This window comes from Hesperophylax consimilis, chromosome 30 (genome assembly GCF_061612785.1).
Source record: "Hesperophylax consimilis isolate HC1 chromosome 30, BYU_Hcon_1.0, whole genome shotgun sequence".
Lineage (NCBI taxonomy): Eukaryota > Metazoa > Arthropoda > Insecta > Trichoptera > Limnephilidae > Hesperophylax > Hesperophylax consimilis.
The window spans coordinates 6451637-6469950 of record NC_142865.1 but is presented as its reverse complement, the minus strand read 5'-3'; the positions used below and the strand labels follow the sequence as shown (position 1 = coordinate 6469950).

At 34.0% G+C, this 18314-nt stretch overlaps 1 protein-coding gene across 1 annotated transcript in view; it reads right to left on the bottom strand.

Moving 5' to 3' along the window:
* LOC149409569 (cell adhesion molecule 3-like) overlaps positions 1 to 18314 on the bottom strand; it is a 491423-nt gene that overhangs the window by 96001 nt on the left and 377108 nt on the right. The window contains exons 5-6 of the mRNA XM_089649447.1: positions 1877 to 2006; positions 645 to 749 (exon numbers count right to left, since the gene is read on the bottom strand). Coding sequence (XP_089505573.1) covers positions 645 to 749; positions 1877 to 2006 — 235 coding nt within the window. The remainder of the gene's footprint in view (positions 1 to 644; positions 750 to 1876; positions 2007 to 18314) is intronic.

The window sequence follows — 18314 nt, the reverse complement described above, 5'->3', positions numbered from 1 at the left end:
AATGAATTGATAGATTTCCAACAAACTATCAGCAAAACACGAAAGTGTTATGAGAATGTCGGAACACGCAATATTTTTTCATTATATTTATCAAAATAAGCGGATTTTAATAAATTAGCCATACTCATTTTTTTCATGTACCTATAATATTATATTTTAACAGAAAATTATCTGCATTTTTGTGGGCTTTGATTTTTTGGGGTCTGCGATAGTAAGTAAAATAAATTTTGAAACACTTTACATAAAAAACTTCATGAATTTATAATAAAAAGAATTGATGGAAGAATAAAGGTTGATAAGTGTTGGGAAGTGAGTTAGCTAAGAGCTTCACAGATGCACCCATAGAGGGCAGTGCGAAAAGCTTGCTCGGAAGTCCGCAAGATGGCAGCTAGTAGCAAGTAGTAGCTAGGGCCAGTTAGGCTGCTTCCAGACAAACATGGTGTTAGCAAATCTCTTTTAGCCAGCTCCCAGTCAGATCTACTATTGTATCGAAGTCACTATTGTAATACGCGAAGTATTGAATAAATCTCTGATTTAATATAAAGAACCTATTCTCTAAAATCTCCTTCCACGACGAGTTGGAGAACTGTTTGTGGGAACACAATATAATATAACATTACAAGTTGATAAGAGGTTGTTCTTACCTGTAGGACATTGTAGTTGTACCGCTCCTCCAAGAGCAACCTCTACTTGTCCTGAAGTTGGTTTTTCGTTTTCATCCGGCTCCTCTGTGGGTTCCATGATATCATCTGGACAAACAAATTAATATTTAAAAAGCTTCAAAACAAGTAAGTAATCTGAAGAGAAAATATTAGGATTATAGCAGATGAAAATACAAGGATAGATAACGAAAAGACGAAAGTAGATAACCAAAATATTAGACCAGTAACTTAAAAAGTTAACTATTTCAGTAATGTTAGGAGAAACAGAACAGATTAAGAACATAGCAAATTATTAGAAACAGTCGGATAGTAAAAAGACAACTGCAAGATTGCTAATAGTATGGTATTTAAAAGAGTGACAAAACAATTTATTCCAGTAAAGCTAGGATAAATAGAGATCGTTTTGAGAAGCATAGCAAATGAATGGATAAATCCAGATGACAAAAAGACAAAACAAGATGAATGCTAATCCAGTAATTCATAGATTGTTCAACATTTACATTCATGTCAGGAGAAATAGAGAACATATTAAAAACATTGCAAATGAATTAACAAAGCCAGCTAACAAGAAGACAAAATGAGATATAAAAGGTGGAACTTAGCTGATAAATAAGCCCATATACAGATTTTATATTATACCTACACAGCCGTTTCAAAAAACTATTATAAATGTTTCAATATTTAATAAACAGTTAATTTTTGGATGGCGATAGATTCAAGTTTAAATCTTGTTTATTTTTCCAATTACCGACTTCCAAGGTTTTTCTTGCATTTTTATTAGTTTGTTCAGTTCCTCAGTTGGTAAGAGTTGTCGTGTGTTGCTATTTCCACTTATTTTTTGAGGTATTCTATTTTTTAAATAAACAAACTGATATGACCATGCTGATAAAACTTTTCTTGGTAAACCAGAAAAGCTTTTTTTCATATTGATTTTAACCATGTTTTTTTTTTTAAATTTATTTTTAAAAAGAAAGATAAACATTCCCGGGCTACGAATAACCTGACAATATTTGAAAATTTCCTACTACCACCACAATAAGCTGAAAATGTTGCTTGTGTTGTGATGGAGGACTTAGCCAGCCGAAGAATTGAACACACTACGTCTGAGTGGGACCCAAGCGCGATGTCAACTCGGCCACCGACCGGTCTTTACTTAATACTAAATAAGTCGATCTACGTATCACAAATGTATACATGTGTTTTAGTTTACTTACATCTGACGTTGAGAAAGTATCCAATGGAAGAGAAGACACCGAGACTGTGATTGGCGGTGCACTTGTACCAACCAGAGTGCTCCCTCTTCAGAGATGTGAAGTTCAAAAAACCATCGTTAGTTTGTGGCACCTGCAACAAAGACAATACAGTGGTTAAATTATTGAAAGACAACTGAGAGAAGAATGAAAGGAGAATGAAAGACGATTGAAATATTACTGGACGACGACTGAAAGACGAATGAAAGGCTGAGAGACGACTGAGAGACCACTGAGAGACGGTTGAGAGACGACTTAAAGGACGACTTGAAGAAAGCTGAGAGATGGACATACGACTGAAAGACGACTAAGAGAGGACAGAGAGTTGATTGTGAGACCACTGATATACGACTGAGAGATTACATTAAAACATCTAGACGACAGTAATAAGTCTATGAAACTGCAATCAGTTCCAATAATAGAAACAAATTTATTAAACCCTTGAATCTCGCCTCAAAAATTGGTTTAAAATAACTCAGAAGCGATTTTATTCACCAACAATATAATATAATACAACAACAATATATAGCCATCGAAAAGTTAGTTCTGTAGTTCAGGCAGAAAGATAAAACAATTTATGCTGACACCGTCTTCGATAGTTATCAGGAACCAGACGATAAGGAAGATTCTATGTCAGACCCTATGCTCGCCAAAATATCAAAGTTTTCGAAACAACCCCAAATGATAAACGATTCACCTTTTACGATTTCCGCCTCGGTTTCAAATTTATTTGGCATCTATCGTAGATCCAGCGCCATTTATTTCTAATTTAGACATGTTTTCGTGTTTATTATTTAATTTAAAACATATTAAACTTAAAAAAGTGTAAGTCATTCAAATTCCCTAAATTTAACCTTTAAGCCTGTCTTTCAAGCAGTATTGACAACTTCGAAAAGCGCGCTTATCATCGAAAATAATCCGAAGTTTTAATCATTATATTTTAAGATAAGCCAAAAAGCAATCTGCGAATGGATTTCCGTTCTCAATGTTTTAAATTGATGTTTGCTGAATTCGTTTATATTGAGAGAGCCTGCGGGGTTAGTCTTGACTTTGAATCCTTGGGTATTAACTTACTTTTCAACAGCTGTAAAGATAAAATTATTGTTTTCTTGTGCTTCTAATGGCATATGGTGGTATAAAGTTGTGAAGTTTTTATTTTATTAAATTCATAATATTCTATATAATCTTTTCTTTTCACTACAATGTTCACAGTGATACAAACCAATCAAACAATGCGATTGAATTTTTTTCGCATCAGTAATATTAAAAAAATCGACTTGTATTTATTTTATTAAATGTATTTATTTATTTTATATATATAAATTACAAACAATACAAAACAACATGAACCTTTGTCTGTCCAACTGGGAAGGATTCCCGTTTCAGGACAGCCAAATTGTGTATTTAGTACATAATATTCTTACAATGGAATGGCGATGCTGTCAAAACAAATTTTGAGAATATTGTTGATTGCATTCGAAGTGACAGGATGGTTTCTTTATCCTTGAAAGAATCGTAAAGATGTAATTTATTACCAGGGTCAATTTGGATAACATTAGTAATTGCATTCAGAACAGATGAATGGTTTTTTTCGGGACATCACAAGTCTGAGATTCTTTCCAGTGCATTTTGGAGAACATTTACAATTGTATAGTTAGAATTTCCACATGTATAAATCAGTATAAGACATATGAATCCTATAATGCTATATTTTAATATAATACATCTATCTACTTGCAATTCGACTTAGTCGCGCCATCTCTTTGGCCGCCTAGAAAGATTTTTTAAATTTCATTTTTGTTCAATAGGAGTGAATCTTCCTCCCCAGGGATGGTCTTAAATAAATGAACACCGCTAACGGCGCTAACACCTAAGCCAAATCCCAATTAAATAGCATCGATATTTATTTATTATTTTAACTGCTGTAAGTTTTTAATATAATGTTATCCAATTTCAGATAAATACGCACATGTCCGCGCGTGTATACGTGTTTGTTTGTTAGATCAGATGTCAGGAAGTGGGTTAATTTCCACTTCCAAGTTTTCATTTCATTCATTAATTTATTTATAAATTCAATCAAGAAAAAAAACTCGAAATTCCAATATATATAGGTATATATATTTTTCCAAAACCCTCACATTTTGTAATTCATTTCCAGCAAATTATAAATACTCTTAGGATTCCGGGTGTAAAACACCAATTGCCGCGTTACACTGCCTGACACTATTTTTATTGTTCATATTTTAATGAAATTTTTAAATATAATATCTCCTATGTAGTTTCTCCGGAATAGCTTCTTATATGAAAGGAAATATGTTTTAACCTCCCCAACGTCATAATTTTTTTATATAATTAATTTATTTATTTATTCATTTTCGTGAAATCGACAGTTTACATTTAATCAGTTTTTACGTAAGTATTATACAGTAAAATAAAACCAATTATGGATTTCCTCCTTATGACTTTACCTCTACTGAGACAGCATAATATGGAACAAGTCATTTAAATTTGTGAGAAAGGAATATGAATTAAATAATTTATACAAAACAAAAGATTATATAAAACGAAAAATTTACAAAACAATACATTTATAGCCATGGAGAGAGGTTGTAGATATAAATCAAATCATAATTGAGATATAAACATTAGAGAAATAAATATTATTCATAAACCATCAGAAAAATATTCTTTAATGGACCTCTTTATGTTTGATTTCAAAATTTTAATACGTAAGAAAATAGGTAAGGTGGCCATTTTTTAGTCCTTTTTATGTTTGCATTCAATACTTTAATACGTAAGGTGGCCATTTTTAATACTTTTTATGTTTTCATTTAAAATGTTAATACGTAAGGTGGCCAAATTTAATCCTTTTTATGTTTGCATTAAAATATTTTAATATTTCAAAAATGAAATTATTATTTCTAATAATAACATTTGAACCCGTATTTTATAACTAACTAACTAACCATCACGCCTTTTACTGCAGGAGTAGGCAGAGAGGACGGACCGCCAAACAAGTCGGTTTTGTCACACATCTCTTGCCTCATTCACATTCATACATCGTCTGATACATACTCTTCTATTATTATGACTCTTGACATGGCCCGACTCAAGTATCTGATTCACTTGATTCACATGCCATGAGATACTAGAAAATCCATAATGGATGTCTTGGTACATCGAGGGTTAAATGCAACATTGTATGCAGAGTTGATTACGATCTGATGCAGCTATTCATTAAGGTTCGTGTTTCCTTGCAGGCGTGCTGTGGATTAAATCAACTGCGCGGTGCTTAGGGCCACGCGAGTGCACGGCAATTTGAACCTTGTGCATCGCAATTTGATACTTTTACTGAAATAAGGATGAAATATCAAAACTAATTGTACAGGTATCACAGATAATGTTGATGTGAACCCTGTACTCTCACAGATGCATTGTTTGCATAAAGCGTTTAAAAAAACTTTAACGAAATCAAATTTCACTTTTGTTTTCGGTAGTAAATTAATGCAAATTTCGCAAGTGAAATTAACCCCTTTACCGTTGTTAAATCGAGCTGAAACTCAGACTTGTTGTCAATGACAATACATTATATCAACAATCAGACAAGAGATCCTGGTTTCGATTCCTAGGTGTGATCGTTTTATTTTTATTTTTATGTGTCTTGTTCTGTTTCATGTTTCGTTTAGATTTATTAGTATTATCTTCTTCTTCAATGATAATTCCTTTTATTGAGTCGAAAAACAAGTTTAAAATATGCCATAATCAAGCAATCTATTTGTGTTCGAGTCAACATACGCTGCAATACCAGTCAAGAAGTTTTGAAATTCTTAGTGGCAATTTCGTTTTTCTGCATCTTTCACAGTTTTTTAGTCGAAATTTCATATTAAGCGAAGTAATTTGTTTTGTTAATTAACGTTATATTAATACACGGTGTTGCTATAACGCGCAGTGTTGCCAGAAATTAAATTTCACTCGGAGTTGCCCTGAATTAGTATGCTATCGAGACCTTGGGTATGTAGCTATGAACGGGTCTCGCATTCAAATCATCTTAAAATATTATAGCGTTTGGATGCTCACCTCCAAGTTTGTTTTCCATGTAACTAGTTATGTGTTGAAAATTATTGCCGTTAAATACATAAGTCCACATCTATGTCTTTAAGGTCGGGTATATCAGTAATTTTTAGTAATTGTACCACTAGGCTTATCTTGTCAGGTCTTTCACTAGAAAGCAACTTGACGAAAGTAAATACTTACCTCTTCAGAATTGAAAACCAATATGAAAACACCTCTCTGTGTGAATGGAGTAAGAGGAAAGGAAAATTTTGCCAATGAATTTCGTAACTTCCTTTCCATGGCAGGTGAAGAAGTAGCGGAAAAATCTCTGAATGTATATTTTAGTTTGAAAACCGAAGGTAATATTACCACTAACAGCATTACTCCACAAATGGTAGAAAGAGCTGTAAGAGAAATCGTTACAGGAAAAGCCACAGGACATGACTAAATAGCTCTTGAGCACACTAAGGGGGTATTTCACTATCTCTGATTATGTTCTGACTAAGCACTAATCCGCGGATTAGTCATTTTTTCGTTTTCACTATATCTGAATAACGCTAACGCTCGGGTTAAAGTTCGATTTGACTAATCAGTGCTCGAACCTCACGTTAGGCGCTATTCATCGAATCAAAGATGGCGTCAAAACATTCCGAGTTTGACAGCGGAGAAGTGAGTCGAATTTTGTTGAATGAATTTGAATGCTTGTATGATCCATCCTGAATTATTTGATTGTGTTCAAAATAAGAAACAATGTAATAATTTGACACGAATCTATCTTAATTGACCTGATAATCAACATAACATAACCAAAAAATGCACACTTTGCGGTGTGCGGACTGTGACGCATGACAGCCGTGGCAGTAGATGGAGTAACTGCAAACATTTTGCGATGTTGCCAGACTATTTCGAGTGTTATCTATCCGGAAGCTCGGCAACAATGGTGAAACGGTCGCCGTTGAATAACGAAGTTATTCTGATCTTTAAAGCCAGCCAATGGATAGCTAGTCAGATATTTAGCCCGACATAGTGAAATACCCCCTAAGTATGCTGGGCCAGCGATTCATATTATCTAAGCAAAACTATTTAAAAAAATTATTCGTTATAGGTACATCCCGAACGAAATGACGAAAACGGTAATTATTCCCATAATCAAATCAAAAAAACTTGATTCATCCGTTATCAATAACTACCGACGATTTCACTCTCGACCGCGAAGATTTCATATATATTTGACTAACATCAAGATTGTTATTGAATATTGTTCCGCTGCTACTTTCATAGTACCTATCTTGTACTCTTATTATTCTTTTATTATTATTATTTTTTAATGATAAAGTAATGTTTATAAGACAAGGTTTTATGCATAGCATAAAGGATAACAAATAATTATAAGCAATAATTAGTCTAATTATTTGTTATCCTTAATGCTATGCATAAAACCTTGTCTTATAAACATTAGTTTATCATTAACAAAATATATAATATTTGTCAAGTCAAAAATATTTCACCAATAAATGAAGATATTTATGTCTCGGCGCCATCTAGAGAGAAATTTAGCACTAACAAAGCCTTTCCTACAAAAATAAATTTGATTGTTTAGAGGTGGAAAAATATAATAAGCAGTAATTATTGATTGAGGTTCTAGTACGTATTGAATCATTTGGCAGGTTAGAAATAAACCGACATAGCTCATTGTTACAAAGCACCTGACCGGACATCAGAAGGCACGGGTTCAATTCCCGTTGGCGGCATTTATTTTTACTCGGGAGATATTTTAAATTTGTATTAGTATTTCGGGCGACATTGTATTTTTGTAAAAGCATTTACGGGGTGAATAAATAAATAAATAATTCCACAGACAAGGTTGTAAAAACCTAAGCCATCTTCTCATAATCGCTGAATAAATATTATACGAGCGTATGGTGGAAAACGTTACTCATAATGACTGCTAATGCGTACACCGGCCGTATTAGTAGCTGTCTGTACGAAAAGCCTGGAAGATGAAAATGAAAGTACACAAGAGCCATTGCCAATTTTTTGTAAGAATAGGAACACACCTCACAGAGTTTTGGCGGTCGGATCAAGGAGTCACGAGGCTCACCAAATTAAGCATCGTTCCGTGAAAGAGTGTCATCACGGATCCGTACTACGCTACGCAAAAGCCGGTTTATACATAAAATATATAATAACTCTTCCATCAAGTAATTGTCATTTATTTTAAATGCAATTAGTTTGTTACATTCACACAGGAAGTTCTGAGGAAAATGATTTCTCTCGTATTCCATTTCAACTTTTGAAATGTTATGTTGAGGATCTTCTTGAGAAATGGAAGTTGAGGTAGTTTTGGGATGGAAAAGGTAAGGTTGGGTGGGAACCATGGCTCAGTAAGTCCAGGACGTATGAATCCATCCATCCAACTACCTCAGTCAGTATATGCTCGCAGTAGACAAACCTCACCACATAAACCCGGACACCCAGTCACCAAACGCAGCGAACCACGAGGGTTGACCTGTGGCAGAGATGTAGATTATCCAATATATTAGATTTTAAGGTAACTTAATGAGTAATAATTATTGTTCACATAAGTACACGGTAGCAAGACTGGGTTTCGTCGTATCGTGCACAGCCGATATTTTGGTTGGTTGGGAAAAGAAAGGAAGTCAGAAACAAAGGAGCAAGGAAAGTACACAGAAATTCTTAAACCAACAGACACCAGACAGACACATTGGGGCTAGACTCTACTGCACAGGGTGATTGAAATGTTCATGAAACATTATTAATTTTAAATTCTTTCAATTACTAATAATATTGAGATTCCCATTTCAATGTGTATTACAGGAGACTTCAATGATTTGACGGTTAGTCTAGATTACAAGATAATTTATATACGATAAAGAATTACAAAGTAGTAATTACTTGACTGACGTCCATTCTTACTGAGTCTCATAAGTTATTCTTACGAAACAGTTCATAACACTGCGCTCTGCACCCTACGATCGGCTAAGGTTCGGGAATGTTAATCGGAACCATTCGGAACCTGGCGTGCGCGCGCATCACTTGCTGTACAAGCTATGCCACCTGTGATTAATTGCTAAAACTAACTTTACCATATTACCGACACTACATTAATCAACTTTTATTTTTTTGTCAACTTTTATAGCGCCGTTTAGTACCCAAATAACATCTCCCCAAAGATGTTTAATTTTTTAAAGACATCTCTTTGAAATTCACTTTTATTTTCTGTAACGAGTATCTCCCACTTCCCGATATCGGATAGAACTGAAACTTGGCAAACAGACTCGTTGTTGATTGCAATGCATTTTACAAACTTTTGGTGGCAATGACTCACATACATACTCGCAAAAACACGCAGTTCTCTGAAATTAGATGACATTACAGCAGTAAATAAACGAAATAAATGTCGGTCTTTTTCAATTGTGATTTTAGTGGCAATCATTCACACACACTGGACACGTACGAATTTCTCTGAAATTGGATAACATTACAGCAGTTAATATGCGAAATAAATATCGGCCCTACCCGATCAGCGTTTGTCGAGCTTGGTAGAGTTTCTGCCTCCAAAGCTTAAGGAAAGTTCAAGGAAAGTTTAATCCCCATTCAAACAAAAAAAAAGTATTTTAGTTAAAAAAATCGTTTCTTATAGAATATTTTTTTACCCAAGAAATTAATTACGGCAGTGAAGATATTGAATGACGTCAACTAGTTTTTCTATTTACGATTTATTATAATTATATGCCGCCCAAACGTTATGTACGTTTTTACTCGTGAATTCGGCGGCGTTGACGTCACGCCTGGCGACGTTGGTGACAGCCGTCTTGCCGGACATTGGCGTCTTCTACGTCATGATAACGTTTTAACCAATTGGAACTGTTTCGGAATGTGCGGTTTTATATCTTTTTTGAAATCAATAATTACGAACGAAAAATTAAAAAAATTTAGTGCGATAATCATAATCTGAAAAAATAACTATAAATCTTCCACACATTAAGTTTGTGAAAACATCCCACGGCGACAATATTAAGCCACACAATCAAATAAAAATAATTTATGCGAACAATGAAACAACAACAACAAAAAAATCACAATCCAAAAAATGTATTATTGAAAAAACAATCTTCTGTCTATTTACGAGTATTTAAAGGGTTTTCCAATAAGAGGTGTTATTTTGATATTCAATCTTAAAAGATCAATGGTTTCGTTGCTTGTGTGGCACGTAGCGCCGTTTTGTTTTAGTAAAAGGTCATGAAAAATGATTATTCATTTCTCGATAGCGATCCATTAACCGTAACTACTGCTCCAGCCTTATTTTCGAAAAAGTAAGGTCCAATGACTCCGCTGGACCATAAACCGCACCAAACAGTCACACGTTGAAGATAAAGAGGCTTTTCAACAATAATTCTTGGGTTTTTCGAGCCGTTTCAACGGTTTCACCGAGTCGGAAATGGGCCTCATCACTCAAGATGATTTGCATTTGATTCACTCAAGTGAATTTTAATAATTTCAATGCGTTGTTGAAGCGTGTATCGTAACATTTTTATTAATGGCGTAGTTTTTACTTGTCAAATGTCAAAAAATGACAGCTTCAAAAGCAACATCTACCGAAATAGCGGGCTATTCAAAATAACACCTCTTATTGGAAAACGCTGTATAAAAGAAATGGGGTCTGTAGTGGACGGGTGGCGTGAATTTGATTTTTCAACTAAATCTATAGTGTTAAGAGGAAGGTTACTGTCTACATCTTAATTTTTTTCGAAAATACTATATTTAAAGCCCGGATAACGCCGGGGACTTCAGATTTCACATTTTAAAGAAACACCCTTTTTCTTATGCAAACATGTCATACAGCTACTAATGGCACATACAACTATTTAATGAAATATATACTAATTTCTGTTGTGTCTTGCGTGAATTTTGTTCAATAAACTCAAATTTGCTTTGTATGTAAGTGTTATTTTTGTTTTGTGTGAACACTGCACAAGAGTCCCAACTGCTCCTAACCGTCTGGATTCAGTGAGATTATGGCATTTCGAATTGGGGTATGCTGAGAAGCTTAAGCTAGTGGTAAGAAGATATGAAAGAAGAAGGAGGGGTTACCTGGCTATTGAAATCTAGTTACTAAATACGGCTTAGGCCATTTTACGCAATGCACTCGTATAATAGTCACACCAGGGCTATCGTGAAAGCATCTTCCACTCTTGGTAGGAAGGTGTAAAGAATTCAGATAAGCGATAAACTAAGTACTAATTTATAATTTCTTATCCTGAACACCCTGTATGTTAAGTTTTTCTCTTTTTATTCGTCCGTTCAACTTCTTCTTCAGTGCGAACACCAGCAAGTAGCGAATAGCTGGTAGCAGATATGGAACCGAGCCAAGAATGTGCACGAAATTGTCCGAAGCGAAAAAAGGAACGATCCAATACGGAGACGAAGCTCCGGAAAACTTAAATGGAGAGGCAGAGAGATAAAAAGTGCATTCCTTATTTTTATTCTGAAGAGCATTGAAATTAATTACAATGAATAGTTATTCTTTCATTTTTTTTACATTACTGTCAAGTCTTTGTGGAAAGGAATTAATGAACTCTGAGATTTACATATATATTTTTTAGCATTTTATTAGAATTTTGATTTTGTTTTCGTGAATGATTGAACGCTTATCGATTAACGCGCTTACCGAAATTCTATCGAGCTGAAACTCGTCAGATATACTCGTTTTAAATTGTCCCAATTGCTCCCAACTGTAAGTTTATTTTATTTAGTTATAAAATTTAACATGTTATATATAGTGTATTATTCTATTACTATTATACAGGGTTTGCCAATAAGAGGTGTTATTTTGAATAGCCCGCTATTTCGGTAGATGTTACTTTTGAAGCTGTTATTTTTTGACATTTGACAAGTAGAAACTACGTCATCAATAAAAATGGAACGATACACGCTTCAACAACGCATTGAAATTATTAAAATTCACTTGAGTGAATCAAATGCAAATCATCTTGAGTGATGAGGCCCATTTCCACCTCGGTGGCTTCGTCAACAAGCAAAATTGTCGCATCTGGGGCTCGAAAAACCCAAGAATTATTGTTGAAAAGCCTCTTTATCTTCAACGGGTGACTGTTTGGTGCGGTTTATGGTCTGACGGAGTCATTGGACCTTACTTTTTTGAAAATAAGGCTGTAGCAACAGTTACGGTGAATGGATTGCGCTATTGAGAGATGATTAATTATTTTTTATGACCGAAATTGGATGATATTGATCTGGACAACGTTTACTTTCAACAAAACGGCGCTACGTGCCACACAAGCAACGAAACCATTGATATTTTACGATTGAATTTCAAAATAACACCTCTTATTGGAAAACCCAGTATTTTCATTTTACATTAATCTATTTGAATTTCGATATTATTTACTTGATTGAATGAATAAAATAGAATTTTGAAGTGGAAATTAATACACTTCCCGACATCCAATCAAGCTGTAACTCGGTAGATACACTCGCTGTCGATGACAATGCATTATATCAATTTTCGTGTCACTCATAAACACAAGCGCGCAAACGCATTATTCTGACATTAGATGACATTGTATTAAAAAAAATTAGGCAGATAATAAATTAAATAAATGTCAGTACTATTTTATTAGAATTTTGCTTAAGTGTTAGCGGCGTTGAGTCCAGTCCCCAGCCCCAGTCCCTGGGGAGGAAGGTTCAATCCTCAGTAAAAACAAAAACAAACTTTTAAATTAGTTACTAGCTGGCCCAAGAAATGGAAAATAGATGTATGTAGTAAAAAAGCTGTGTTATTTACGGGTTATTTTTTTGTTATACCGTCCATAACACGTTTTTAATATTAGCTGTGAAAGTTAGTTTTCATTTACTTTTCAATTTTTTAATATATAATTGTGAATTGTATGCATTTTCGATAAGTCTTAATGCGAATACCAAACAAGAGTCAAAACTGTTCACTGCGAACCGGTGCCAGTGAAACTATCGCATTCCCAATTAAAGTATAATAATAATAATCAAACATTTATTTGCCAATAGATAAATTTTACATATTTTTTAACATAAATTCTATTGACAAAAAAAATTCAAAATAACAATATAAAAACATCTACAAACCTTCTCAAAAAACATATCGTAGCCTGAATAAAAAATCAAGATATTCACTTTATTCAAAAGATTATAATTCCAAACCAAACATAACCAAAATATAATAAGTAAAATTAAATATTAAACACGTTCTTCAAGAATTATCCAAAAATACATACACTCACAAATTTTATTTATTTTTATTTTTTATTGTTTAACTTATAACATTGTTACATTGTACATAAAATTAGGTAATAATAGGTAATAGTGAAAAACATATGTTATTGAATTTCTACTCCAATGAAGAGTGCTAGCTCTTGAGCTTGGCGTAGGAGTTATTTCACAATTATTTCATGTTTATATTAATTCATGTTTCAGTAATTAACATAAATACAGTACAATAAATATAAACTTAAAAGAGGATTGTGACGTTAATTTTGGTTGTAATATGAATTGAAGTTATAACATTTGAAAGGTGATATTAATTTTTTTTAAAGATAAATTAAACCTTTTTTTATAAATATAAATGTGTGTTTTCATGTTTCAATATATGTCTGTGAAAAAAAATTTAACTTTCTACTATAACACTTAAATACCTGTCACACTTAATCACAAACATGTTAATACCTCAGCACAGGTTCTCCTAGTGAGGTGTTCACGGAACATACAATATTACCCACACACAGTTTTACTTATATCAACCTATGTTCTTTATTTTTTATACATTTTTTCTGTACTTTTTTCTCTGTACTACAATATAAACCAATGTAATCATTTGTAAAATGTGTATTCAAGAATAGACATAAATAAAAAAAATAAAAAAAATAAACAATAATCGCAACCACATGTAGGTACCTAAGTATCCCCTTCATTGTAACATAGCAACCATTCGCAGCAAAGCTTTTTGGAGCAATGCAACGATGTCGATATTCGAATTGACAGTGGTCCTTCGTTCCAAAGCTTTGACGAAGAATAGCTATAACTACACTCAAACACAGTAGTTTTATATTTGGGGAGAGCGAGTAAGTAAGTGAGTATGTTGAGAGGCTGAAGGGTACAGGGAGGGGGAAGCGATGTAGAAGAGGAAGGCTGTATTAACAACCCCAATAACTTTTCACAATCATGAAAATGACATAAAAATTTAAATGAGTCCGTTTTTACTATCCCTTCAATAGAACCTTTCTAATAAATTCTTAACCCGGAGTAACCCGTAATATTTCATGATTATCATCCTTTCATCTTTCAATTTCTAAAGTTTTTCTTCGTTGCCAATTGATCTTTGAACGGCAAACGTTATAATAATATATTATTAAAAGAGAGAAAAAACTCATAATCTGTAATTTATTTGATATTTCACGGAGATTATCATAAAAGGGTTCGGATGTTTTATCGCCGACATCGTTATTCAAATTCAGCAGGAAATATTATTTTTTACCAAAACGAATCAATTTCATAAGAAGGCGCTTTGCAAATTTGGTTACGCAATCGGCCACTGATAAAAAAATTGGCTTGGTCTAGCTCAATTAAATTCAATTCAATTTATTAATTTTCAAAACTTAATAAAATTGATAATTTTAATGCGTTTATAAGATACATTTGTTCTTAAAAAATCTTACATACCTGCATTTAAACAGTGGGTATATCAACTATACTATAAATAATAGAGCTAGCCTTTCAAAGGCAGCTTTATTGATGCTAAAAAGGTCCACATCCGAATTGATTCTATTCAACAGCAAGATTGCTCTCCCCACCGGCATGACCATGGACAGGTTAGTCCTGCAGGCCGGGAGATATAATAGTCTTTGCTGTCGGTGACGGAGATAACCATCGGGAAAATAAAATGAATGCTCTTCATGATGACCGAGTTTTCAAAACATCCTGAACCAGTCTGGAGAAATTTGCAGCAATGTGCACATCCCTCCTGACCTGTAGATGGTTCATTCCGAGCATATTCAAAAGAACGTCAGTAGGATAAAGCCACGAGTAGTAGCCATACTCCCTCATGTAGAGAAATCTCAAGAGTTTCTTCTGAACTTTCTCCTACATGAGAGAATACTTTTCCTGGTGTGGAGTCCAAATTACTGACCCACTTGCAAGTCTACTCCTTATTGAAAAATTAAATAAAACTATGAGAACCCGGGTATCTCTAAAAATCATTTTAGTGCGTAGAACAAAGCGCAGCATTCTCAGTGAAGTGACGGCTACAAGCCGTCTCAATATGAGTATGAAATATCAACCTACTATCAAAGAAGATACTTCACGTTCGAGAGAATGACAAAATTTTACATTAAACTCAATCCTATTCATTTGACTCCAATCAACAATTCTATCAATGTCTGAGTGGAATTGATTGCACTCTTCTAAAGTTAGTATTTCTAAGAAAAGTTTTAGATAATTAGCAAAGAGAAGACACCTAGAGTGCAGAATTACTTCTGAAATGTCGTTAGTAAATATGAAAAAGAGGAGTGGGCCTAAAGTACTGCCTTGGGGTACTCCCGATCGTACAGCAAAATGTATAGATTGGAATAATCCGTAAGATACAAACTGTTTCCCATCTGTGAGATAGCTAGCAAAAAAAGTGAGCAGACTTATGGAGAATCCTATTATAGCAAGTTTATTGAGTAAGACGTCGTGATTAACAGTATCTAAGGCATTTGACAAGTCATTTTATGAACAATTTACTTGATGGCCTTTGTATAATGATTTTGATACGTAATCCGTAGACACCAATTGGTTTGTTTCTTACAGAAACAACTATAACTAACTTGACCTACGATCAATCTTTCCTAAATTCATGCTGTTCATAAATTAAAAACGGTTCTACGTGTGGTAGTGTTAATTTATGATGAATCGATTAGAACAATTTGGCCGATGCAGATAATATTGCCACAGGTCAAAAATTTTTCATAGAAGTCTTTGTACCGCTTCTATAATTCGGATAAATTAGTTGATATTACAAATCTGGAAATGCACCAGTTTCTAGGGAAAGGTTAAATAAGAAGCTTGGTGGCAGTTTAAAAACTCGGCACAACCTTTAAAGAAGAATGCCCGAAGACAATCTGGACCAAGTGACTGTGTATTTTTCAGTTTCCGAATGGAAGATTTTATATCCGATTCATCAATTTGACCAATATCGATATTTTGTGCTCCTTTTGCATTCAACTTGGCAGCAGTATTAATATTTAGTATTGAAGACTCGTTAGTACACGGATTGGAAGTTTGAAGGAATTTCAAACGCGTTAGCTACATCCACTCTTCAAACTTCCCGACCACGAGCACTAGTTAAAATCTCTTGCGTTGCCCGGGTTTTACGGAGAGTTTTTTTTAATCAGAGTTAAACATTATTTGCGTGTGCAAAATTTTGTCAAGAACCAAAATTTACCTGTGGGTGGAAAAAAGCGACTTTCTCACTGCAATGTGTTTACTACAGCACAACATGAATTTATCATATTATTAATTACTTATAAATAACTACAATAATGTACTGTACACTCCTCTTCCAAAACGCAAGCTAATGCTTCCATGGGAAGAGCAGTATTCAACTATCATAATGTGTAGAAACTTAATGTTAGTAGTATTTTATGTGTACCTTTTTCAATAAAAAATAAAACACTTTTGCAGGAAACATTTTAACGTTAACCCCAGGAGGCCCCGTGAAAAATAATTTCACTCAGCGGTGGTACCCATACCTATATTTACTAAATATACAACAATGTATTTAATGAATATTTGCTTCAAAAAATTAAACATTTATTGAAAATTAATTACCGATAGTAAATTTTAATAAATATATTAATTTTATGAATAACTTTAATAGTAATTATTCCTGGCGTTGGAAATAGTTTTATTCCAAAAAGTCATTAAAATTCAATACATTGGTTTGGGATTAATTAAAATGGATGGGCGGAATCTCGTTTCAAGGGATTGGAATATATACTTCAGAATAACGAGCGTTTGACTGGGTAATTGGAGTTTTGAACAACTCTACAGGGTGTTTAGATGTTCATGTTTTACACTTTTAAAAAGTTTGAATATATATTTTTTTATATATTTAGTATATATTATTGGTTTTCTTGTTCATAGTTCATAAAACTGGGAAGACTTCGGTGGGTAGTCATGCGGAGAGAATGACCGAGCATCAAGAACCAAAGTCCCTGCTGAGCTCAAGACCGCTAGGGAGAAGGAGCCTGGTAAGGCCAAGTTTAAGATGGAGCGACAACGTCCTCAAAGATTTGTCTGCCTTGGAGCTTCGAAACTGGAGAGAGCTGGCGCGGGACCGAGATGAGTGGAGGAAGACTCTTGAGGAGGCCAAGACCCACCAAGGGTTGTAGAGCCAAAAGTGATGATGATGGTTGGTTTTCTTGATGCATTATAGAGTTATAGACCAGGACCCTCTGAGAATAAGAAGAAAAAAAATACTCAATATTGCAACTTTAAATACGAGAACCCTTAGAACCGAAGAAAGCCTACACGAGCTAGAAATAGCTCTCGAAGAAATAAAATGGGATATCCTGGGCATTAGTGAGATGCGAAGAAAAAAAGTTAGAGGAGGCCAATGAGCTTCGGGATATATTATAACAAACAAAACATTTCTAATATTAATATACCTAACAGAAGTTCAGAATAAAAGGCTTATTATTATTATATTGGTTTTCTTTGTATGTTGGAAGAGAATTGGTGGATGTTGTAATGATCTACCCTTTCTACTTCAAACTTTTTCTTCTCTTCTTTCTACGATAAATTTTCCTTAAGTCCCGTAGGTAACTTTTCCATAAGGCTTTGGTTTTATATATCCGGGGTAGGAAGGTCCTCCCTGCCGTCTTTCTTTATTACACACCCCTTCAAGTGTGTACATCCTAGTTTGTCTACGTGACGTACAACCTTGAACGTACTCATTTCACGTGACGGTTCAGTATAAAAAGGCTTCACCGAACGTTGTGTTGGTTTTTTATTTCTCGGTTTAGAAACCTAGTTATCTATGTATGTGTGGTATCCCTTCTTTTGAGATAGAGTGAGTTGAATCCATTACCGCTGTGTTTTAAAGCCATTTTATAAACCTTATCTTCTAAGTCGCCTGCTCCCCCAACTAGCTACGTGATTCTATCTATCGTAGGGTAATGTGAATATAATAAAGTGTTAGATTTTATATATGTGATATACATACGATAAATTTATGGTGTTAGTTGTCGGCGCCATCCATGTATATATTTTGGGAGGGGAAGGAGAGGAAAGGAAATGA